The sequence below is a fragment of the Mercenaria mercenaria genome, chromosome 1, assembly GCF_021730395.1.
Source record: "Mercenaria mercenaria strain notata chromosome 1, MADL_Memer_1, whole genome shotgun sequence".
NCBI classification, from domain to species: domain Eukaryota; kingdom Metazoa; phylum Mollusca; class Bivalvia; order Venerida; family Veneridae; genus Mercenaria; species Mercenaria mercenaria.
Window position 1 is genome coordinate 5,506,614 of NC_069361.1, and position 26,842 is coordinate 5,533,455.

Consider the following 26,842-nt stretch of genomic DNA (forward strand, 5'->3'; position numbering starts at 1 on the left):
TGCAGAGTGCACAAACAAGGTCACTAGCTCCAAGAGAACATGCAGAGTGCACAAACAAGGTCACTAGCGCCAAGAGAGAACATGCAGAGTGCAAAAACCAGGTCACTAGCTCCAAGAGAACATGCAGAGTGCACAAACAAGGTCACTAGCTCCAAGAGAACATGCAGAGTGCACAAACCAGGTCACTAGCTCCAAGAGAACATGCAGAGTGCACAAACAAGGTCACTAGCGCCAAGAGAGAACATGCAGAGTGCACAAACCAGGTCACTAGCTCCAAGAGAACATGTAGAGTGCACAAACCAGGTCACTAGCTCCAAGAGAGAACATGCAGAGTGCACAAACAAGGTCACTAGCACTAAGAGGACATGTAGAGTGCACAAACCAGGTCACTAGCTCGAAGAGAACATGCAGAGTGCACAAACCAGGTCACTAGCTCCAAGAGGATATGTAGAGTGCACAAACCAGGTCACTAGCTCCAAGAGAACATGTAGAGTGCACAAACCAGGTCACTAGCTCCAAGAGGACATGTAGAGTGCACAAACCAGGTCACTAGCTCCAAGAGAACATGCAGAGTGCACAAACCAGGTCACTAGCTCCAAGAGAACATGTAGAGTGCACAAACCAGGTCACTAGCTCCAAGAGAATATGCAGAGTGCACAAACAAGGTCACTAGCACTAAGAGGACATGTAGAGTGCACAAACCAGGTCACTAGCTCGAAGAGAACATGCAGAGTGCACAAACCAGGTCACTAGCTCCAAGAGGACATGTAGAGTGCACAAACCAGGTCACTAGCTCCAAGAGAACATGTAGAGTGCACAAACCAGGTCACTAGCTCCAAGAGGACATGTAGAGTGCACAAACCAGGTCACTAGCTCCAAGAGGACATGCAGAGTGCACAAACCAGGTCACTAGCTCCAAGAGGACATGCAGAGTGCACAAACCAGGTCACTAGCTCCAAGAGAGAACATGCAGAGTGCACAAACCAGGTCACTAGCTCCAAGATAACATGTAGAGTGCACAAACCAGGTCACTAGCTCCAAGAGAGAACATGTAGAGTGCAAAAACCAGGTCACTAGCTCCAAGAGAACATGTAGAGTGCACAAACCAGGTCACTAGCTCCAAGAGAGAACATGTAGAGTGCACAAACCAGGTCACTAGCTCCAAGAGAGAACATGTAGAGTGCACAAACCAGGTCACTAGCTCCAAGAGAGAACATGTAGAGTGCACAAACCAGGTCACTAGCTCCAAGAGAGAACATGTAGAGTGCACAAACCAGGTCACTAGCTCCAAGAGAACATGCAGAGTGCACAAACCAGGTCACTAGCTCCAAGAGAACATGCAGAGTGCACAAACCAGGTCACTAGCTCCAAGAGAACATGCAGAGTGCACAGACCAGGTCACTAGCTCCAAGAGAACATGCAGAGTGCACAGACCAGGTCTCTAGCTCCAAGAGAACATGCAGAGTACACAGACCAGGTCACTAGCTCCAAGAGAACATGCAGAGTGCACAGACCAGGTCACTAGCTCCAAGAGAAAACATGCAGAGTGCACAGACCAGGTCACTAACTCCAAGAGAAAACATGCAGAGTGCACAGACCAGGTCACTAGCTCCAAGAGAAAACATGCAGAGTGCACAGACCAGGTCACTAGTTCCAAGAGAGAACATGCAGAGTGCACAGACCAGGTCACTAGCTCCAAGAGAGAACATTTAGACGGCACAGACCAGGTCACTAGCTCCAAGAGAGAACATGTAGAGACTGCACAAACCAGGTCACTAGCTCCAAGAGAGAACATGTAGAGTGCACAAACCAGGTCACTAGCTCCAAGAGAGAACATGAAGAGTGCACAGACCAGGTCACTAGCTCCAAGAGAACATGTAGAGAGCACAAACCAGGTCACTAGCTCCAAGAGAACATGCAGAGTGCACAAACCAGGTCACTAGCTCCAAGAGAGAACATGCAGAGTGCACAAACCAGGTCACTAGCTCCAAGAGAGAACATGCAGAGTGCACAAACCAGGTCACTAGCTCCAAGAGAGAACATGCAGAGTGCACAAACCAGGTCACTAGCTCCAAGAGAGAACATGTAGAGTGCACAAACCAGGTCACTAGCTCCAAGAGAACATGTAGACTGCACAAACCAGGTCACTAGCACCAAGAGAGAACATGCAGACTGCACAAACCAGGTCACTAGCTCCAAGAGAGAACATGCAGACTGCACAAACCAGGTCACTAGCTCCAAGAGAGAACATGCAGACTGCACAAACCAGGTCACTAGCTCCAAGAGAGAACATGCAGAGTGCACAAACCAGGTCACTAGCTCCAAGAGAGAACATGCAGACTGCACAAACCAGGTCACTAGCTCCAAGAGAGAACATGCAGACTGCACAAACCAGGTCACTAGCTCCAAGAGAGAACATGCAGACTGCACAAACCAGGTCACTAGCTCCAAGAGAGAACATGTAGAGTGCACAAACCAGGTCACTAGCTCCAAGAGAACATGCAGAGTGCACAGACCAGGTCACTAGCTCCAAGAGAACATGCAGAGTGCACAGACCAGATCACTAGCTCCAAGAGAACATGCACTCCAAGAGAACATGCAGAGTGCACAGACCAGGTCACTAGCTCCAAGAGAAAACATGCAGAGTGCACAGACCAGGTCACTAGCTCCAAGAGAGAACATGCAGAGTGCACAGACCAGGTTACTAGCTCCAAGAGAGAACATTTAGACTGCACAGACCAGGTCACTAGCTCCAAGAGAGAACATGTAGAGACTGCACAAACCAGGTCACTAGCTCCAAGAGAACATGTAGAGTGCACAAACCAGGTCACTAGCTCCAAGAGAGAACATGAAGAGTGCACAGACCAGGTCACTAGCTCCAAGAGAACATGTAGAGAGCACAAACCAGGTCACTAGCTCCAAGAGAACATGTAGAGTGCACAAACCAAGTCACTAGCTCCAAGAGAGAACATGTAGAGTGCACAAACCAGGTCACTAGCTCCAAGAGAACATGCAGAGTGCACAAACCAGGTCACTAGCTTCAAGAGGACATGCAGAGTGCACAAACCAGGTCACTAGCTCCAAGAGAACATGCAGAGTGCAGAAACCAGGTCACTAGATCCAAGAGAACATGCAGAGTGCACAAACCAGGTCACTAGCTCCAAGAGAGAACATGCAGAGTGCACAAACCAGGTCACTAGCTCCAAGAGAGAACATGCAGAGTGCACAAACCAGGTCACTAGCTCCAAGAGAACATGCAGAGTGCACAAACCAGGTCACTAGCTCCAAGAGAACATGTAGAGTGCACAAACCAGGTCACTAGCTCCAAGAGAACATGCAGAGTGCACAAACCAGGTCACTAGCTCCAAGAGGGAACATGCAGAGTGCACAAACCAGGTCACTAGCTCCAAGAGAACATGCAGAGTGCACAAACCAGGTCACTAGCTCCAAGAGAACATGCAGAGTGCACAAACCAGGTCACTAGCTCCAAGAGAACATGCAGAGTGCACAAACCAGGTCACTAGCTCCAAGAGAACATGCAGAGTGCACAAACCAAGTCACTAGCTCCAAGGCCACGGTCAAGTCAGATAGCTTAATTATCTGTTTGCTGCTCTGTTGTTAAACAACTTGGTAGATTTTCATGAAACTAAATAAATTGTTTACCTTACCAGAACCATGTGCAGATTGCACAAATCCAGATCACTAGGCCCAAAGTCGAAGTCACACTTTGACGTTAAAGGTCAAATATCTTAACTTTATATCCACCATCTATCTTCTAGGAAGACATTCATAAAACCAGCATCACTTGCTATTTCATCAAGACGTCATGCAGAGTGGACATTCCAGATCAGTAGGTCCAATGTCAAGGTCAAATTTGGAGGTTAATGGTCAAATAGCTTTAATTTGTGTTTGCTTCATATCTTCTGAACAGCAGGGAATACTTTTATAAAAGTAGCATCAATTATTAGCCTCATCAAGATGATGTGCAGAGCAAACAACCCAGGTCAATAAGTCCATGGTCAAGGTTGCTTGGAGGTCAACGGTCAAATAGCTTAACTTCATGTCCACCCTGTATTGTCTAAAAAGCTTGAAAGATTTCAGAAAACTAGCATTCAGTTGTTTACCTCATCTGGACAAAATGCAGAGCATATGACCAGGGTCACTATGTTCAAGGTCAAGGTCACACTTAGAGATCAAATAGCTTAAATTTATGTTCTCTCCATATCTTCTTTATTATTCAAAGGACTTGCAGAGTGTGTAACCCAGGTTATTAGATCCAAGGTCACACTTGAAGATTAAAAGTCATGATCACAACATCTTACTTTCCCTGTATCAGAGCGGCATCAGGAGGTAGTAATGGTATTATTGGTTGCCCTAGTTTAATTTATATTGATGTAAGAATAATAAATTTTGCAAATTAAGTTCAGTAATTTAGCAAAAGCTGAAAGTTTTCTTGTACTGATCTGGTTTGTGTAAGCAGTTATTCTTTCACAGTTATTGATTGGAACTATCTGATTAATCTAGTTTTTGTGGCCTCCAATGAGATTCTGGACTGTAGTAATTGGGCGTTAGCTAAAATAAAAAGTGAAGTCACACTTGATTTATGCCTTTTAAGCAAGAAATGTGGAAAAGACCAGAACAAGAAAAGGATGTCTACCATTTGATCTGTATTGACATTCTAACAAGGGTCAAATTTCACTGTTCTCTGCTAGCTCAAATCAGGTAGTGCTTTTTTGTACACTGGCTAACAGGAAAAGCTACTAGCTAAAGTAAAACAATGCTATTTATTTCATAATATTTTCTACTAGCTAATGTCGTTTTTATCACTGAGGGGGACTCTGTGGCCGAGTGGTTAAGGTTGCTGTCTTCAAATCACTTGCCCCTCACCGATGTGAGTCTCACTCGGGGTGTTGAATTCTTCATGTGATGTAGCCATCCAGCTGCCTTACGGAAGGTCAGTGGTTCTACCCAGGTACCCACTCATGATGAAATAATGCACGGAGGGGCACCTGGAGTCTTCCTCCACCATCAAAGTTGGAAAGTCGCCATATGACCTATAATTTGTCAGTGCGACGTTAAACCCAACAAAATAAATAATAAATTTATCACTGATCCACTTACCACCTAAAGCAAAAGCTGAGCAAGTTAATTTTGAGTTGTTGCAGTATTTCAAACTTTTCTGATTTTGCATTAAAGTATTAGATTACTTGGTATCATTCTTATGCATACATCAGGCACAAGTTTTGTTGAACAGTAAAATCAGCTATAAACATAGACGATAATGTTCCTTTTATGATGAAAATTGTGTACTTGTAGAACAAACTTCATTACAATTTTGAAGGCATTTCCTTTGTTTATTACCTGGTATTGATTAGCTAAAATTAGCTAGTAAATTCCAAGACCACTAGCTATTCTAAAGTTCCACTAGGCTTTAGTTTGTATGCATGTCTGAATTTGAATCCTGTTAACAAGGGTTTTCATTAGTTTGTCTTTATCTCTAAGACACTGCCTCTCATATTATGCAATGGTCTAAAGATATTCAAAGGTGGTTATAGGAGCTTTTTAGGTGTTTGGCATATCTTGATAAGTTTAAAGATTATCATCAAAACAATTTCATAGGTTGTTTTACATTCCTGTCATTTAGAACATAAAATTTTTTTATATTAAAATGTTGCCTTTTATTTTGTTGATGGATTTTTGTTCCAGGATATCTCAGTTAGCGTACAGGCAATTATTTCCTTGCAAAGAATGGGTACATAGGAATTAGATAAGAAAATGGCGACCAATTTTAGAAATTTTGAAAGTTAATGACAAAAATTTTAATATAAAATAAACTGCCATGACTGTATTGATGTCTAATCTAATAAAGTATGGCATATAAAGCACAAAAATCTTTGTTAAAGCTACGTTTGTACACATGCTGTTTTTGAGTTACCTTAGGTATGAACATTTTTGCCATTTATTGCATGTCATAAACCCCATTCCTGTCATGTCTTGTTGGACAAACTCCATACATATTGGGCTAAACAAGAAAAAGTTTCAACAAGGACCTAAAGTTCCTCACAGTGTCTTGTTCACATGGGTAAAATGTTCAGGATGACCAACACCACAGACTTAATTATTTCAAGGAAAAGATAGGATTCCATATAAGACCATTTTCTGAGATATTCAGAGTTATGATAATGCTAAGTGCTGCAATAATAAGTGTAATTATTATCACACCATTTTGATTGTAAATAAGAAAAGTCAGTATGTATGTAAAATTATATGAAAAGTAGAGCAATGTCGGCAGTTAGCGACACCTTAAGCATTTGAATAGGATAACTGATTGTTTACTTACGATAATCTTAGTTGAAACCAATTTTCAACGTAATTAATTATTTACCCGCATCATCAAATAGTCCATATAGCAACAGCTGTAAGGCAATACGAGTATAAGACAACCACACATACAAAAAGTCGCAGAGGCAGTTACCGACACCATTCGGCAATTATAGACACCCTCACATTTTTAAAAAAGAAAATCATATAAGTATGTTGACAAACGATGAGTAAGCTACGAGATGAAGAGAAATCAGTTGTAATGCTTAAAAATATATAAATAAAAATGATAGTAAGTTGCAGCATGTTTAAGACTTTCCATCATTTTGGCTAGAGCTATATTGTATATTGGCCATGTGAATAAGGCCGATGCTTTTTATGCCCCCGGCATCTACTAATGCGGGAGGCATATAGTGATTGTCCTGTCCATCCGTCCGTTCGTTAGTCCGTCCGTACGAGGTTAACCAAATGGGACCGTTTCGTCTAGCATCAATACCCCTTACTAGAATGACTTAATACTAATGCAGATGTAACCTGTGACCATTCCTCATCTTCAAACATCACCTGACCTCAGTTTGACCTTGATCTTGACCTCATTTTGGACTTAGGTTGCTTCATATGGGCCATCTCTTGGTTCTCTTGGTTAACCAAATGGGACCGTTCCGTCTAGCATCAATACCGCTTACAAGAATGAATTGATACTAATACAGATGTAACCTGTGACCATTCCTCATCTTCAAACATCCCCTGACCTCAGTTTGACCTTGACCTTGACTTCATTTTGGACTTAGGTTGCTTCATATGGGCCATCTCTTGGTTCTCTTGGTTAAGCAAATGGGACCGTTTCGTCTAGCATCAATACCGCTTACAAGAATGAATTGATACTAATACAGATGTAACCTGTGACCATTCCTCATCTTCAAACATCACCTGACCTCAGTTTGACCTTTGATATCTGGTGTGTAGCATCATCTAGTGGTCCTCTACCAAAATTGTTCAAATTATCCCCCTAGGGTCAAATATGGCCCTGCCCCGGGGGTCCCAAGCTTTACATAGACTTATATAGAAAAAAAAGTTTAAAAATCTTCTTCTGTGGAACCACAACACTTAGACCTTTGATATTTGGTGTGTAGCATTGTGTTATGGTCCTCAACCAAAATTGTTCAAATTGTACCCCTGGGGTGAAAAGAGGCCCTGCCCTGGGGGTCCCAAGTTTTATATAGACTTATATAGGAAAAAACTTTAAAAATCTTCTTGTCTGAAACCATATGACCTTGAAGTTTGGTGACATACACAGTTTTGCACACCAATGGTAAAACTGAATTTCATTGACCATGAATGTGACCTGCTGACTTTCTTAATATTTTATTATCAGTTTGACATTTGAAACATGTAGCTCATATTACTCAGGTGAGCGATCCAGGGTCATCATGACCCTCTTGTTTCCGAGTAAGCAGGGTTAAGTTTTCGTACACAGTTACATGTCTGTAAACCTAGCCAAATCATGGACCTACTGTTTTTAGTAACAGCAATAGTTTATATTAGAGTCTAGATCTGATAATGTAGGCGACCGAAAATGTTTTTCAGTTAATTACACTGACAAATGAACAGACACATTAATAAACAGACAGACAAAGAGAATCATTGCCACTTTTTCTAAGACTAGGTCGAGTGCTCAATCACACTTATGTTTCGTATAAGGGAAACTCTAAAAGTCTCAATATAATAGGGCTATTATAACAGTAGCTCGATCTGGGATGCTGTATTCGAGTGCTCGAGTAGATATTTGCCAGATAGGATCTCACGAGGCGCACAAGCGCCAAGTGTGATCCGACCTTGCAAAATCCACAAGAGCCAAATACAAAATCGCAGATCTAGCTACTGTTATAATGACCCTTTTATTATGCCTCCATCTATTTTGTTTCAGAACGAAATCTTCAATGTTTATCGATATTAAAATGGAACTTAGTGAGGATTTTATGAACGCTATGTATAGAAATGTGTCAGGTCATGCATGTTAATGAAAGTAGTCACATACAATACAAAAGGTACAATATGGATTTTTTTCCTGCCTGTTCATATTTACTTGTGAAATACACAGAAGTTATTTATGTATAGATCTATAATAAATATTTATTCTGTTTTGAAAGAAGCATAAAAGATCTAAATTGACGAGTTAGGGAAACAGTCTAGACTATGAATTTTCTAATGAGGTCGAAAACTGCCAACACAATGTTTTTGTGTTGGCAGATATGGACACCCTATTCTTTCCTGTATCCTTGGCATCTTGGTAATATTTTCCTCCATAATTGTTGTCAAGGACATCTTTCCCATCTGTCCCCGTGTTGCAAACGCGAAAATAACTAAATTTTCAAAAGCAATTTCAAGGGAGAGATTACTATCCACCTTACGACTTGCTATAACTCTAAAATATTGCTTTGGATAGTGCTGTCAGTAAGAACAATATCTTGATATAAAACGATAGTGCGCAGGAGTTTCGCTTGGACTCACAGACACTTAGGAAGAACTTGTGTTTTCATGAAAATGTCACAGAAAATATTAAAGACTTTGGCATTAACATAAATGAACTTTGACAATTAGGGTGTCGATAACTGACGACTGTCGGTATTACCCGACTTTACGCTAAGTCCAGTTTTATAAGTCTATTTAAATCTTAAGTCCTCTCAAAAACAAACATTCGCAGTTACAAAGATCTAATCTGTCTATTAATAAACTTCTACAGTTAAGATATATACCAATTTTCTAATTTCCTTAATTGTTTTCAATCAGGGTCTCAGAAATCTTCAAATTTATTGGTAGCCCGGCCACCAGTTTTTTTGTCTGGTAGCCCGAACATTTTAGTTTATTTGGCAATGACCGTTGCTTGTATACTACACTTGGATGGAATGCCTAAAGTGATACAGGGTTTCATAATTTTAGCCATACTCCTATGTTGTTATACATTTTGTTCTCTTAAATAGCAATTTTTTTTTTTCATTTTAGAAGATAAAACTATTTAAACTGGGAAACATGACAATATCAAAAAAAGATGTCAGTCAACTTTTATAAACTTGCAAATTCCTTTGTCCAGTATCAGTTGCAAATTATCTTATATAATCATTTAAAGTTGACAATTTTTTTTTAATAATTCTGTCTGATTCTTAACATTTTTTAATAAGTATTCAATTAAAAGGACTAAACAAGTAAATAATGTCTCTCATTTTCTTGACACTGTGTATTCACTTATCTGAATTTGTTTGTCTGCAGTACTCTTAAGTTTCTGACATGAACTTACTGTTTTTATGGAGTCCGCTTGCAGATGCGAAGACAAAGTTTCCAAATGGCTGTCTGGTGTAAGTGGTCTTGCATGCATATGTCAGTGCATGCATTCATCCGGATTTGTTTGTCTGGACCATAACTTTGACATGCATGGAGCAGTCTTTTTAGCTCACCTGAGCCAAAGGCTGATGGTGAGCTATTGTGACCGCTCAATGTCCGGCGTCCGTCATGCGTTCTGTGTCGTCCGTCCGTCAACATTTCCTAAAAAAATCTTCTTCTTGAAAACCACTGGGCAGAATTACACCAAACTTCACAGGAATGATCCTTGGGTGGCCCCCTTTCAAAATTATTCAAAGAATTGAATTCCATGCAGAACTCTGGTTGCCATGGCAACCAAAAGGAAAAACTTTAGAAATCTTCTTGTCCAAAACCACAGGGCCTAGGGCTTTGATATATGGTGTGTAGCATCATCTAGTGGTCCTCTACCAAAATTGTTCAAATTATCCCCCTAGAAAAATATGGCCCCGCCCCGGGGGTCACATGGTTTATATAGACTTATATAGGGAAAACTTTGAAAATCTTCTTGTACAAAACCACATGGCGTACGTCTTTGATATTTGGTATGTAGCATCATCTAGTGGTCCTCAACCAAGAGTGTTCAAATTATTTCCCTAGGGTCAAACATGGCCCCGCCCTGGGGGTCACATGGTTTATATAGTGTTATATAGGGAAAACTTTGAAAATCTTCTCGTACAAAACCACATGGCCTAGGGCTTTGATATTTGGTATGTAGCATCATCTAGTGGTCCTCTACCAAGATTGTTCAAATTATCCCCCTAGGGGCAAATATGGCCCTGCCCCGGGGGTCAAATGGTTTATATAGTGTTATATAGGGAAAATTTTGAAAATCTTCTTGTACAAAACCACATGGCCTAGGGCTTTGATATTTGGAATGTAGCATCATCTAGTGGTCCTCTACCAAGATTGTTCAAATTAGCCCCCTAGGGTCAAATATGGCCCCGCCCCGGGGGTCACACGGTTTATATAGAGTTATATAGGGAAAACTTTGAAAATCTTCTTGTACAAAACCACATGGCCTAGACTTCGATATTTGGTATGTAGCATCATCTAGTGGTCCTCTACCAAGATGTTCAAATTATCCCCCTAGGGTCAAATATGGCCCTGCCCTGGGGGTCACAAGTTTTACATAGACTTATATAGGAAAAAAAGTTTAAAAATCTTCTTATCTGAAACCACAACTCTTAGACCTTTGATATTTGGTTTGTAGCGTTGTCGTATGGTCCTCAATCAAAATTGTTCAAATTGTACCCCTGGGGTGAAAAGAGGCCCTGCCCTGGGGTCCCAAGTTTAAATAGACTTATATAGGAAAAAGCTTTAAAAATCTTCTTGTCAGAAACCATATGACCTAGGCTTTTGATATTTGGTATGATGCATTGTCTAGTAGTCCTCTACCAAAATTGTTCAAATTATGCCCCTGGGGTTAAAAGAGGCCCTGCCCTGGGGTCACTTAGTTATTATGTGAGTTATATAGGAAAAATACTTAAAAAATCATCTGATTCTATTTCCAAGACTATTTAATTATAATTACCTGATGACCCCAAGTAATATGGTGTCCCTTGATTGTGACCTTGACCTACTGACCTACTATCTTGTTTTTAGCTCACCTGTCATATAGTGAAAAGGTGAGCTTTTGTGATCACCCTTCGTCCGTCGTCAGTCCGTCAGTGCGTGCGTGCGTGCGTATGTCCGTCAACAATTTCTTGTCTGCACGATAGTGGTTTCATTTATGATTTTATTTTAACCAAACTTGCACACAACTTGTATCACCATAAGATCTCGGTTCCTTTTTTGAACTGGCCAGATCCCATTATGGGTTCCAGAGTTATGGCCCCTGAAAGGGCCAAAATTAGCTATTTTGACCTTGTCTGCACAATAGCAGCTTTATTTATGATTTGATTTTTACCAAACTTGCACACAACTTGTATCACCATAAGATCTTGGTTCCTTTCTTGAACTGGCCAGATTCCATTATGGGTTCCAGAGTTATGGCCCCTGAAAGGGCCAGAATTAGCTACATTGACCTTGACCGCACAATAGCAGCTTAATTTATGATTTGATTTTAAGCAAACTTGCACACAACTTGTATCGCCACAAGGTCTTGGTTCCTTTGTTGAACTGGCCAGATTCTATTATGGGTTCCAGAGTTATGGCCCCTGATAGGGCCAGAATTAGCTATTTTGACCTTGTCTGCACAATAGCAGCTTAATTTATGATTTGAATTAAATCAAACTTGCACAAAACTTGTGTCACTATAAGATCTTGGTGCCTATCTTGAACCGGCCAGATCCCATAATGGGTTGTAGAGTTATGGCCCCTGAAAAGGCCAAAATTAGCTTTTTTGACCTTGTCTGCACAATAGCAGCTTCATTTATGATTTGATTTTAATCAGACTTGACTTGCACACAACTTGTATCACCATAAGATCTTGGTTCCTTTCTTGAACTGGCCAGATTCCATTATGGGTTCTAGAGTGATGGCCCCTTATAGGGCCAGAATTAGCTATTTTGACATTGTCTGTACAATAGCAGCTTCATTTATGATTTGAATTTAATAAAACTTGCACAAAACTTGTGTCACCATAAGATCTTGGTTCCTTTCTTGAACTGGCCAGATCCCAAAATGGGTTCCAGAGTTATGGCCCCTGAAAGGGCCAAAAATAGCTATTTTGACCTTGTCTGCACAATAGCAGCTTCATTTATGATTTGATTTTTACCAAACTTGCACACAACTTGTATCACCATAAGATCTTGGTTCCTTTCTTGAACTGGCCAGATTCCTTTATGGGTTCCAGAGTTATGGCCCCTGAAAGGGCCAGAATTAGCTATATTGACCTTGTCTGCACAATAGCAGCTTTATTTATGATTTGATTTTTACCAAACTGGCACACAACTTGTATCACCATAAGATCTTGGTTCCTTTCTTGAACTGGCCAGATCCCATTATGGGTTCCAGAGTAATGGCCCCTGAAAGGGCCAGAATGAGCTATTTTGACCTTGTCTGCACAGTAGCAGCTTCATTTATGATTTGATTTTAGCCAAACTTGCACACAACTTGTATCACCATAAGATCTTGGTTCCTTTTTGTTGAACTGGCGAGATTCCATTAAATTGTTAATACACAAGGCCGACAATTGATAGAATTATGTAAGATTTTTTCATTATATATTATGAATGGTAGGATGGGTGAAGATAAAGATATTGGTAACTTTACATATACATCAACAAATGGCTGTAGTGTTATAGATTATTGTTTGGTTTCAAAGGATATTGTAAATCTTATAAATAATTTTTGTGTAGCCGAACGAGGTGAATCTGCACATTTTCCAATAAATGTGGAATTAAACGTTCCAGTTAAAAAATATAATAAAGAGAACTCTCTTCATATAAAAGAGACTGTATATAAACTAAACTGTACACATAAACTGTCATTTCAAAATAAAGCTGAAGAGACATTCTCAAAGGATGTACTTAACAAACTTTTATTTGAAATAGACAACCCAAAGAATAATATTAATGACACCGTATCTAACTTTGTTGAAATGTTAAGAGAAGTTGGTAAACAGTTTGAACATTCTTTTGAAGCGAGAACTGCTGATAAAAATCCAAGATGGTTTGATAAAGAATGTATAATTTCAAAACGTTTAAAGTATCAAAAATTGCGAAAATACAGACAACAAAGAAATGATGAAAATCTTAGGTCTTACATACAGGCTAGGAAAGATTTCAAAAATTTATGTGAAAATAAGTGTAAACAGTTTTATGTGAAACAGTTAAATCAGCTTACAAATGTCGTAAATGACCAACGATCATTTTGGTCAAAACTTAAACAAATTACATGTCATAATCAAACAAGAAGTAATAATATAAGCACTTCTCAATGGATAGAACATTTTGAAGGTCTATTAAATCCTGCAGTTGCAAACGAAAACAATATAGGAAACATTGACATTTCGATAGATGAACCAAATAATGATATTGAAAATTATATATTTAATTCAGAAATTTTAGAAGATGAAGTTAGACTCGCAATAAAGCATCTCAAGCAAGGGAAAAAACCTGGTCCAGATAACATATTGCCAGAATTCTTTATTTATGGTATTGAGAGTATTATTCATATTTTAGTAAAATTGTTTAATAGGCTTTTAGTACTGGGGAATATCCTGAAAGTTGGTGTGAATCTATTATAATAACACTACATAAGAAGGGAGACGTAAATAATGTAGAGAACTATAGAGGCATCTCGTTACAGAATGTTTTGTGTAAAATATATTGTGGAATTCTTGTCTCGAGGTTAAATTTTTATGTACAAATGTATCATAAGATTTCGGAAAATCAAGCCGGATTTAAAACAGGTTATTCAACTGTTGATAATGCCTTTATTTTAAAGTCTGTTATAGACCGCATTTTAAAAAAAAAGAGACAGAAACTGTATGTTGCTTTTGTGGATTTTCAAAAATGTTTTGACACTATAAATAGGCAGATTCTATGGAATATTTTAAAGGAAAATGGTATAAAAGGTAATTTGTTTAAAAGTTTTCAAAGTATGTATCATAATGTTAAGGCATGCGTTAGATGTAATGGTTCAAGAAGTGAATATATACAAAGTACGATCGGCTTAAAACAGGGCTGTTTAGCCAGTCCTATCTTGTTTTGTTTCTTTATAGATGAACTAGAACGATGTCTTTCAAATAATAACGTAGGTGGTATACAATTGCACCCAGATACTATTAAGTTATTCCTTTTAATGTTCGCAGATGATGTTGCATTATTAGCAGACACAGTGTATGGCCTTCAAAGGCAACTGAATATTTTGTCAGATTTTTGTGATACATTTAAATTAAAAGTAAATGAAGGCAAAACTAAAATTGTAGTCTTTAAAAATGGCGGCGTACTTGCGAGGAATGAAAAATGGAAATATAAAGATACTGAGATTGAAGTTGTAAATAAATTTGGTTATGTTGGATTGACATTTACTAGACAGTTATCTATGAATTGTATGGTTCATGACCTATGTGTTAAAGGGAAAAGAGTATTAATCTCTATTCTAAATTCACTATACAACTGTGGTCAATTGTCAAAATCTGTATTTTTTAAAATTTTTGATTGTAAAGTCTGTCCTCAATTGCTATACGGTTCTGAAATATGGGGCATATATAAGTTTGATGAACTAGAACGGGCTTAGTATTACGCATGTAAAAGGTTTATGTGTGCTAAACAGAAAACATCTAATGTTGCAATTTTAGGAGACTGTGGTAGATACCCATTATACATAACAACATACAAAAGGTCAATTAAGTACTGGATGAAAATTCTTAAAATGCCCAACGATAGGTTTGTGAAGAAATGCTATAATATGATGCTAAATGATGATACGAATGGGCATGTAAACTGGGTAACTGCTGTTAAAAATTGTTTGATGAGTCATGGTTTTGGTCATGTATGGTTAAGTCAAAATGTGCAGTATGAGTCGGGCTTTTTAAAAATGTTTGAAAATAGGTTAAAGGATATTTATAAACAAGATTGGAATGTAAATTTAAACCTAAATGCTAAACTTGTGCATTATAAAGAATTTAAAAATGAGTTTGAATTTGAGCTATACCTGCATGTACTTAATTTGAGAAAGTTCAGATACGTTTATGTTAATTTTAGATTAGGTAGTATGGATTTAGAAATTGAGAAAGGAAGGTATACTAATACCGCAAGAGAAAATAGAAAATGTAAACTATGCGATACCAATTCTGTTGAGGACGAGTACCATTTCCTGTTGCGCTGTGGATGTTATAGAGATCTCCGTGTATTACATATACCAAGCAAATATTATACTCGCCCAGATGTTAATAAATTTAATATTCTTATGTCTACAAGAAATGAAGAACTGATAAAATCAACAGCGGTATTTCTTTATTATGCATTTGAAAAAAGAAAGAAACTTTTACAAACTTTATTAGCGCAAGATATTTAGATGTTAGATTGATGGAGGTAAATACTTATGAAACAAATACCCATATTGCAACACTGTTATATTATATGTGTATATCTATATACGCACACTATACAGATTTTGAAACCTTGTATATGTGTATTGTATATACCTTGCATGGGCCGGAGGCCTTGAAGCAAATAAAGAATTGTCATTGTCATTGTCATTGCCATTATGGGTTCCAGAGTTATGGCCCCTGAAAGGGCCAGAATTAGCTATTTTGACCTTGTCTGCACAATAGCAGTTTCATTTATGATTTGAATTTAATCAAACTTGCACAAAATTTGTGTCACCATAAGATCTTGATTCCTTAGTTGAACCGGGCAGATCCCATAATGGGTTCCAAAGTTATTGCCCCTGAAAGGGCCAGAATTAGCTATTTTGACCTTGTCTGCACAATAGCAGCTTCATTTACGATAACCAGCCAAAGCGCTCCAGGCAGTCTTGGATTATGCCCCTTAAATTAGGCCAGGTTTGATGACGGGCATATTTTGTGACAGTCTGGCACTCTTGTTTTTATTTGGCATAAATGTTTGCCTCAATGAGACAGAGTGTCGCGTGCATCCCCAAGACACCTACCCCAAAGGTCAAGGTCATACTTAGAGCTTAGTGCTATTAGTCCTTTTGACAACTGGCAGGCTCGAAATGTTGCCCATGGGCATCTAGTTGCTAATTTATGGTCGATTTTGGAATGCTATGCAATCATTTAAATTAAAAAGCATAAACTCGGGGTAAGCACAAAACTGCCTCATAATCAAATGTCTCTGATCCAGTGTATATCCTCTCAAAGCTTGATAAATACTGAGGTCAGCAAAAATGAAAGTCCACTTTGGCAGGTGGCTGTAAACTGATGTAATTTTAAGACTGGTTAGCTTATTGTTTTGAATACTATGGATCAGGGACTTTGATGCTATTGGATCAGTCAAAAATTAACATGTTTTTGTAATCATTTGCCTCCGGATACGATTTAACAGTGAATTGTTTGCTGATTGTGACAGTAGGTAGTAAGATAATTAATGCCTGCAGCATGTATGACTCGATAAACAAGAAGATTATAGGCAGCTGTCAAAATTATGTTTCATATTGTATTCACAAGACTAGAGTATTGATTTCTGGGCTACTCAATATAGTGTTTCAAGGTAGCTCAGCCGACATGGGATTTCTGAGACCCTGGTGTCAATTTTTGCAGAAAAATCCACGACTGTTCAAAATAAGATGTACACAAATTTCAGTGTACATGTACTCTTATTAAGCAAATAAATTAAATGTAAAGTTAGGGGAATTAACTCCTGATTTTATTATGATAATTAATAAGTCTACCAACAATTCCATTTTACTATGTTCCTTTTATTTCTATGGTTCTAAGATATATATGTAATGTTCATGTCCATCATAATTAATAACAAAATATATTTCCAAAACCTTATTTAAATCTTTCACTTCATTATCTCATTAATAATATATTCTGCATAATTTCTTAATTTCCGATCTAACTCCGAATTTTGACCTAAACAGTTCTAAACCTAAAAAGTACTCTGACCTAAACAGTTCTTAGTCTTAAAATCTTCTGACCACAACAATTTACAAACTTGAGCAGCTTCTGAACGTAGCCACACCTACAGGTATCATATTTCACAGGGCTGACCCTTTCTTAACCAATCAATGCCTTTGTAAAAGAATAGATAACTTGTCAATATTCATTAATTAGGTTACTAATGATGATTCCATCTTTTCCTACCAAAACTAAAGATCAAAGGCACTTTCACCTATGTGTGATTTTTAACAAGTAATACCATACCAAATTGCAGTATGTAGATCATGCTGCTTTCTAGACAAAACCAGCATGGACATTATGTTATATCAAAGACTAGCTAAGTACACTTAATTAGCTCACACCTTGCCTAATATCTATACTTAATTCTGTCCAGACCATAATAAATATGCAGCTGCTGTGCATTCATGATTTGACCCAACAACTACTTAAAAATTTATCAAATATTAATAATGCATAATATTAAATTCATCAAAAATAATATTCATAATCATAACTGTGACATAAACATAAACTCCAGTTTTATTCTCCAATAGAAATAATGTCCAGTTTCTAAAATTGGTTATAGATTTTCAATAATTTCCAATCCAAGAGGAAGTGTTAAATCCAAAATATGATAAATGTTTTTGCTTCTAACTTTATCAAAATCAGCCCGGTTAACATAAAACTTGCACAACAGTTGTGTAATAAGACTCTGTATAAACCAGTCTCTATCAAAAGAGTGCAAAAGAGTAAAATTACAGATTTTCACAAAAAAAAAAATACCCTAAATATTTCTTTGCCAAAACCCAGGTTTACCACATGTACAAAAACAACAAGAATCAGATTTCATCAGACATCTTCAAAATTTAAAGTTGACCTCTCTTATAAATTTTCTTTTGCTTTTCAAATTTATAAATTTTCTGCTACTGACAGATGGTAAAATAATGTTATAAAAGATTGCTCCCTTAAAATCAGTAAGCAGATGATAGTGCAGATCATTGAAAGTTTTACATTTATATAATATACATTCTCAATGTTAGCAGAGAGGAAGCACTTTAATGTTATTTCCTTTGTTTTATCACTTCATGAACCAAGATCATGTTGTCATCATATGCAATAATTAACCTTTTATTTGTCCTATCATAACATATTGTCTGTGGATTCTTGATACCTTTCAGAATAACTTCACCTTTCTGACCATCTGATGATACCTTCACTATATTGTCTGAAACAAACCCACATACATACAAATCATTGTTTTCATCAACTGCTATATCCCAGACATTCAGGAGTGTTTCCTCTTTATTATATGTCCACAGCAATGTTCCATCACTTCTTATTGCGATCACCCCTTTATCGTTATCTGCAACAAATACAGTACACCCTTCCTGATTTGTATTTACATAGTACGGTGCACTTAGATGTCCCTTTCCTAATGTATTTTTCAGTGTCCCATCAGTTGAGTAGACTTGTATTTCTGCGCCATCTCCTTCACCACAAGCAACATAGAGGTTTCCATTCTTGTAGCAAACACCCCTACATTCTTTGCCAATATCAAAAGTCCTGTTTACCTTATACCCAGTACCAAGCAAGGAGACAACCTGCATCATCTTTTTCATCTGAAAACTCACACATACAGTATCATCAGATATAACACAGAAACAGCGTGGGGGGTATAGAAAAGCATAACTTTTCACTATATTTAAATCTTTTTCAGTTATTATTAAACTTTTATTGTTAGAATCTGCAAGCATCAGTTGTTGACTATTTATTGTATCTACTTTATTAATACCACAGCTGTTCTTTTCATATGGCAGTTTGAGATCACAGATCTTTTGTCCAATATTTATTTCATACTTTTCAACAAACTTCCCGAAATAATGTGTATTTTTAATTTCAGTCTCAAGATTGTGTTCAGTCTGATAAGCAGTATTTTGATCATCAGTTCCTCCAGAAATACTGCCAACCTTTTCCTGAGCTTGTTCTGTGATAGCCTGAACTCTGCTAACACCAATAAAACTTTGAATCTTATCTTGTCTTACATCATACAAAGTTTTCAGAGCCTCATTTACCTCAGCAATCACATTATCACAGGCTTTCACATCTTTTTCAATAGATTTAACATCACTGTTGTATCTGGATTCTATGTCTTTGATGGAGTTTCCATGGATACGGTCTATCTCAGCAAACAGTCTTTCTCTGTAGTCATCTACTTTTTTAATTGACTGTGCTTTCTCTACATCTTTTCTCTGTCTATTACTCTGTCGCAGTGTCTTTAACTTCTCTGTGTCTGCTTTCACTTCCTCAAGTTTCTGTTTGGTTTTTGGGGTTAACATTTCAGCTTCTTTCTCATTAGCATATTCTGGAAGGTAGACCAGACCATCACAATTTCTGTGGTTTAAGGACACACACACGCTGCAGCACAATTCACTGTGGTGTTTACAGAATGTCTCTAGGTGTTTGCTGTCATGTTTCTCACATTTGTCTGTCAGAAGTTTGGCTCTAAATTCATACTGTTCCTTATCAGTCTGAACCACAATTTTATGTGATTTCATTGCAGGAAACATTCTATGTATTCCAACACAGGTATCACACAGCATATTGTTACATTCCACACAGAACATTGTAGCCTCACTGTCCTTCTTCACATTACTACATGGTCCACATTTAGATCGGATAAGTCCATCTGACCCACATGCCTCATTTGTTGCCATATCTGTCCTCTAATTCCCCTGTTTTCTAAAATAACTTTTTTGTATAGTCAATGTTAAACCCAATCTGCTTTACAACACTGATCAATACAAACTTTGCATTATTGATAATGTGAAATATTATCTCTACCCAAAGTAGATATTCATGCCCACTCTTGCAAATCCACATGTTTATTGTTAAACTGAAAGATTTAACTTCCTTATATTCCATTAGATATTTAAAAACCCTGAAATTTATATTTTACTCTACTTTAAAATAACCCAGTTAAAATGATTTAAGGTCACAACAAGATAAGCACTACTTACTATACATGAATAAAAATCAAGGCATTAGATTAGAGTTATACTTTATGTGCTTGATGTACCTGATAAATAAAAGATAAGAATCAAAGCAATTTTCAATTTATGTGGCTTTTATAGTAGACGCAACTTGACCGCGATGGTTGACCTTACGCTGATTATTCATATCGGTTATTTCATTATAGAAATCAAGGGTGCTTAGGGTAGCCGTGTATATTTATATGGAATTAGTTTGTATACAGTGCAGTATCAAAGTATATATACTTACGTTTGATCAATTAAAAACTTTCCAATACACTAATTTATATTTACACAAATTTTCATTTCCTTTTTCTCGTGCAGCTCGTGTTTTACGTACACTCCTTTTACACAACAGGCTGTGCCTCATTATGTATTATAATGCAAAGGTCAACCATCGGGGTCAAGTTGCGTCCACTATATTTAGGACTGATTATGTATGGTTAGGCATTACATCATTTGATGTAGAGTTTTAATGAGGTACACAAAAACTGCAAGGAAGATAGTATATCATGATACAACCATACTCTGAAAAAGATGGTATAACATACAGCCATACAAACACTTTTTTGCGTGAAAATAGTTAATGAAATACATTTGATGAAATGCTGGAGGTTCATCTGAAGATTTGTTTGTTGACAAATTAAACTTCCAACTTTTGCTAGCAATCACCTGCCAGTATCAGCCAACTTAATTTCACAAATTTTAGATCATGACATCAAATGCTATCAAAATTTAAATAGATTCCTTCTATGGCTGTAATTATGTCTTCCACCACACAGTGGTTTGGGAGACATATTGATTTACTCCAGTCTGTGTGTCTGTCTGTGTGTCTGTCTGTCTGTCACAAACCTTGTCCACACTCTTAAGTCAAACATTTCTCATGCGATCTTCACCAAACTGGAACGAAATGTGTTTGACCATAAGACCTCGGCCAAGTTCGATAACTATCCAAATCGTCCAAGACACTTCGGAATTATGGCCCTTGAACATAATTACCAACAACTACCAGTGCAGCATTGTAGACCGGTTACTCCACTCCACTACCACTGATACAGCATTGTAGACCAGTGCAGCATTGTAGACCAGTTACCACTACCGACACAGCATTGTAGACCAGTTATTCCAACATGTGAACACCAATAGGCCACAAACAGTGTACAAAGACAGACTTACTATTAAGATGATTAGGCAGTTGTGGGAGACATGCGCTTTTCTCAAAAGCACCTCTAGTTTAAAATATGATTGACAGTTATTTGAAATTCATAAGACTTATACAGAAATATGTTAATATGTCAGGAGAGGCTGGAGAAGGTCAGCACCCTTGTTAAGTAGTCACCATTCTTGAACAACCATTCTCCCATGACTGGTTCTTCACCAAAGGTTTTACAGTACTGTTAGGTGTTTAACCAGGGTTCTCTAGGTGATCTCAAACTCATCTTGCATGAGATGAGATATTGAAATGCAACACGGCTTCTTGGTAGCTTATAGTTTGACCAAGATATGAACTGCATATTCGGCCAGTTGGGTCAAGGTCACTATTACCAAAGATAGAGTTCATTCAATAACTCAAGTTTAAAGTAGGAAAAACAATCACCTGATCAGCAGTAAATGTTGCAAAATGTCTATAACTGTTTGTTATGCCACCGAAGGGAGGCATATAGTTTTTGAACCGTCTGTCTGTCGGTCTGTCCGCAATTTTCGTGTCGGTCCATATCTTTGTCATCCATGGATGGATTTTCAAATAACTTGGCATGAATGTGTACCACAGTAAGACGACGTGTCGCGCGCAAGACCCAGGTCCGTAGCTCAAAGGTCACACTTAGACGTTAAAGGTCATTTTTCATGATAGTGCATTGATGGGCGTGTCCGGTCCATATCTTTGTCATCCATGGATGGATTTTCAAATAACATGGCATGAATGTGTACCACAGTAAGACGACGTGTTGCGCGCAAGACCCAGGTCTGTAGCTCAAAGGTCAAGGTCACACTTAGACGTTAAAGGTCAGTTTTCATGATAGTGCATTGATGGGCGTGTCCGGTCCATATCTTTGTCATTCATACATGGATTTTAAAATTATTGGGCATGAATGTGTACCACAGTAAGACGACGTGTCGCGCGCAAGACCCAGGTCCGTAGCTCAAAAGTCAAGGTCACACTTAGACGTTAAAGGTCATATTTCATGATAGTGCAATGATGGGCATGTCCGGTCCATATCTTTGTCATTCATGCATGGATTTTAAAATAACTATGCATGAATGTGTGGCACAGTAAGACGACGTGTCGCGCGCAAGACCCAGGTCCGTAGGTCAAAGGTCCTAAACTCTAACATCGGCCATAACTATTCATTCAAAGTGCCATCGGGGGCATGTGTCATCCTATGGAGACAGCTCGTTTCTGCTTTTTGTGGGATTGCTTTTGAATTGTTTACATATTTTTTCACAAGTCTGTAGTTAATGATCTAATTACAAATGATATAGTATAAGAGCATTTCAGCCTCATCCCCTACTGAAGGAGAAGGGGGTATTATTTTGGTGTTGTCCATCTGGCTGTTCGTCCATCTAAAATGAAAATGCTTACCGGTACAGTTCAAAAAAGTATTTTAGCGAGAATCACCAAGCTTCACGTTATTATTAATTAGCTTAACACTTTTGCTCACATATAGTATTATCCCCCTTGCCCCAGTAAAAACAGAGTTTCCCCCCTTGATTTGGTAATGTTTATAATTCAAAAAGCATTTGAAGTAGAATCATCAAACCTCACATAAATATTCATTTGCACATGACCTTAGCTCACACTTAATTATCCCCCTTGCTAAGTTAAAGCAGAGTTTTTCCCCTTGATTTGGTAATGCTTACAAAGCATGGCCACCAGGAGGTAGGGTTAGTTTTCCCTGTATGTTTATAGAAATTTTTCAAAATCTTCACATTAGACTCAGAAACTGCTGACTCAATTTCAAAATAGTTTCACAGCAATGTTCCTTGGAAGACAGTCTAATGAATTCCTTCAAACCATTCTGTTTTGTTAAGGACATGGCTGCCATGGAGCGGGGCTAGTATTCACTATTTGACTTTATGGAAAACGTTGATAATCTTCTGCTCAAACTGCTAGCTATTTAAAAATAATTTGGAAGCAAAATCCCATTTGTGACCTTGCACCAAATTTCTTCAAGTCATGATGTTAACAAACATGGCTGCCTGGGGGCAAGGCATGTTTTCTCTTTATGCCTATTTGGAAAACCTTCTGCTCAGAAACTGTTGGCTCAATTTGAAAATAATTTCACAGCAATGTTCCATGGGTGACACATTTAAAAACATGGCTGCCAGGGGTTACAGCTGTTTTTCTCTATATGGCTATTTGGACAACTTGGAAAATTTTCTCCTCCAAACAGCTGGCCCAATCTGAAGATGATTTAACAGCATTGTTCCTTGTTCCATTTTGTCTGTCTTAGTTATGCAACTAAGATAGATTGGAAGTTATAAATTTTGAAGCTACAAGTAGTTTTGAAAATGTTGCAATATTTCGCAAATTTAGAATTAAAATAATGTAAACTGGAAATTATATTTACAACAGAACATACATTTCTAATAGGGGTCTTACTCCATGTAATCGGACTTTCATAAATCTTGTAAAAGTATGTACGAAATGTGATAAAATATTACAATAAGGTAGTGCTGCATGTTTCGTAAACCAGAAGTAATAGCATAACATCATTTATAGGATAACATTGAATAAAGCTTGGATTTAGCATACGGAAATAAAAATTATTTTGTGAATTAATAGCAAGCCGCAAGTAAATTTGTTACTATGGCAACTTAACTATCTTTATAAGGTTAAATATCAGATATTAAAACATCTGACATGTTACGTATTCCAAATAATGTCTTAAAATATGTGTGGATCACTTTAATCATGGACACTCAGAAACAATCACATGGACCTGAACATTTTATTTTACCATATTATAGGCCATGTGTTTGTTTACAACTGCGAGAAGTTGAGACGATATGCAAAGCGCATGTTCTGGATGGCTTGTTTCAAGGTCAATCTCACACTTAGGGGTCAAAGGACATATGACTTTGTTTCGTGTCCACTCTGTAACTCTTGGAATGCTTGAAAGATTTCAAAGACATTTGGCACAAATGTTCACCACATCAAGACAAGGTGCACAGTGCATGTTTCGGATTTCTCGCTTCAAGGTCAAAGTCACACTTACGGGTCAAAGGTCATATGACTTTGTTTCATGTGTATACTGCTCTGCATTGTGGTGCTCTTGTTCTTATTTGGCAGATCCCTTTTTTGTTTACTGACAATAACTTGTTTTTTGGATTCCTTCCCTTTTATTTTACTTTAATTAGCTTATTTTGTAATTTTTTACTTAGAATTTCAGGTTAAAGTTTTGATGCACTTTCAGTTTATCCTAGTTATTATCCCCTGCCGAAGGCGGAGGGATATAGTTTTGGCATTGTCCATCCATCCGTCTGTCCGGAGCCATATCTAGGAAGTGGTTGGGAATATTTAAATAAAGCTTCTTATACATGTTCACCACTATGAGGTTATGCGGCCTGTCAAGTTTCATTCAGATTGCCCAAGTAACACCAGAGTTTTGGCACTTAGAAATTTCTGGTGTTAACAATATAGGGTACTATAAATATGGCAATTTCTGCTTCATAACTTGTGATAAATTTGACCTAGAACTATGAAATTTAAATTAAATTTAGGTAACTATAATGTGGTGGTGCACACACAATTTCGTCAGGATCTCTTTAGTAACTTCAGTTGCCCTTTAATTGTTTAAAAATCCACATATTTGTACATAACCAACTAAACCAATCGGTAGAATTTCTGAATCATTAAACTTTCATTGTATTCCATGAACATTTATTGTAAACATGTGAAGTTGTGTACCCACACCTGGTCGCCCCCACAGTCTTGGTCACACCCCCTACCCCTTCCAACCTCTCCCCCCCCCCCTCACCCCCCCCCCCCCCCCCCAAAAAAAAAAACAAAAAAAAACAACAACAACAAAAAAGCTTAGAATTATACTTATTTAATGTTCTTTATCTCTCTTATTACTTAATACTTTTGACACAGACTTAAGCTGTTGTCCAATATCTTCATTCTTATTGGAGTCATTAAACACTCCAGCTTCCTCAGATGTGCCCAGTTTCACTATCCAGCATCAAAATAGTCGAGTTTGCTGTCTCCTGTGACAGCTCTTGTTTAATACACTATATGGTTATTTCAGAGACAGTCAGAGGGAGAGGGCAATGATCACTACTGTAAGAGAAGATCTGGGTGCAGCAAACAGAAACAGCAAGCACCTGCTGGTCATACAGGATCTTGAACAGTATAACAAGTTAAGTGTAGACATACGCATAACTCAAAACAAAATTCACCCCCTTTCTTAAATGTCAACCTGATAAGCCTTAATGTAGGCTTCATATATCGGTATAGTGTCAACAATCTACCATTTAGCACAATACTGTAACATCATTATTCCTTGTAGAGGGGGTTCTGGGTAAGGGGTTTGGGAGCTAATTATGTCTCCCACAACACAGTGGTGTGGGAGACATATTGATTTACTCCAGTCTGTGTGTCTGTCTGTCTGTAACAAAGCTTGTCCGCACTCTAAGTCGAATATTTCTCATCTGATCTTCACCAAACTTGAACAAAATGTGTTTGACCATAAGACCTCGGCCAGATTCGATAACTAGCCAAATCCGCCCAGGCACTTTTGAATTATGGCCGTTGAATTACTGATTGAGTCTACTAGTCTAAGCCATCTAACTGGGTCCATTCATCTAAGCCATCTAGAGAAACTAGACATTTTTCATAGGGGCAGTTGTAGGAGACATGCGCTTTTCTCAAAAGCATCTCTAGTTTTTTCATTGATTTTCTGGTTTGATCAATCTAAGAAACTAAAACATAGCAAACAAGTAAATTCACATATTCAAGTCTGTGGAAAATAGCTATTTTTGCAGCATTCACAAAATTAAGGGAAAGTAATACATTGCTCGTATTTAACTATTAAAATACTTTGGTGCACTGTCATCATCATTATCTGGCATCAACATTTCTGACTAGATACCATCTCTTAAACTGTTTGACAATATGTCTCCAAACAAGGTGTGAGTTTTCTTTGCACCAGGTGATAAGTTAAAGTGCTTAAAGAGGAATAGAAGAAAAGTGCTGTTTAATGACTTGAAAATTTTGCTTGACTTGGTTTCTAGTAAGCAGCTTTGCCTTAACCCGTTTGATCTGTGTAACTGTGTCAAGTTGTTGAAATGAGCAACATGGAGCAAACACACCCCACATGTTTAAGATAATTTCTATATACCAAATTTTAGTGTGTGCTGTTTACAATAACATTGCTACTTGGTTTATTGTAATGAACTTTCATTATCTTCAGAGAAGACAGTCAGCACTGAACAAATGCTGTGAAGCTGTGCATGCCAACCCTGATCAGGCTAGAGGTAAGCTATTGCTCTCAGTAACTTTAGGTCTGTGTTTCCTTGGTTTATTTGTTAAATGTTATCTTCATACATATTTTATTCTTAATTATTTGAAAACCAGTTTCAACACTGTTAATGTCACACTACATGTCACCTATCTTCA

General features: G+C 37.7%; 1 protein-coding gene across 1 annotated transcript in view; it reads left to right on the forward strand.

Annotated features, from left to right (window-relative positions):
• LOC123545094 (uncharacterized) overlaps window positions 1–26,842 on the forward strand; it is a 70,180-nt gene that overhangs the window by 21,030 nt on the left and 22,308 nt on the right. The window contains exons 17-18 of the mRNA XM_053538618.1: window positions 25,473–25,582; window positions 26,635–26,700. Coding sequence (XP_053394593.1) covers window positions 25,473–25,582; window positions 26,635–26,700 — 176 coding nt within the window. The remainder of the gene's footprint in view (window positions 1–25,472; window positions 25,583–26,634; window positions 26,701–26,842) is intronic.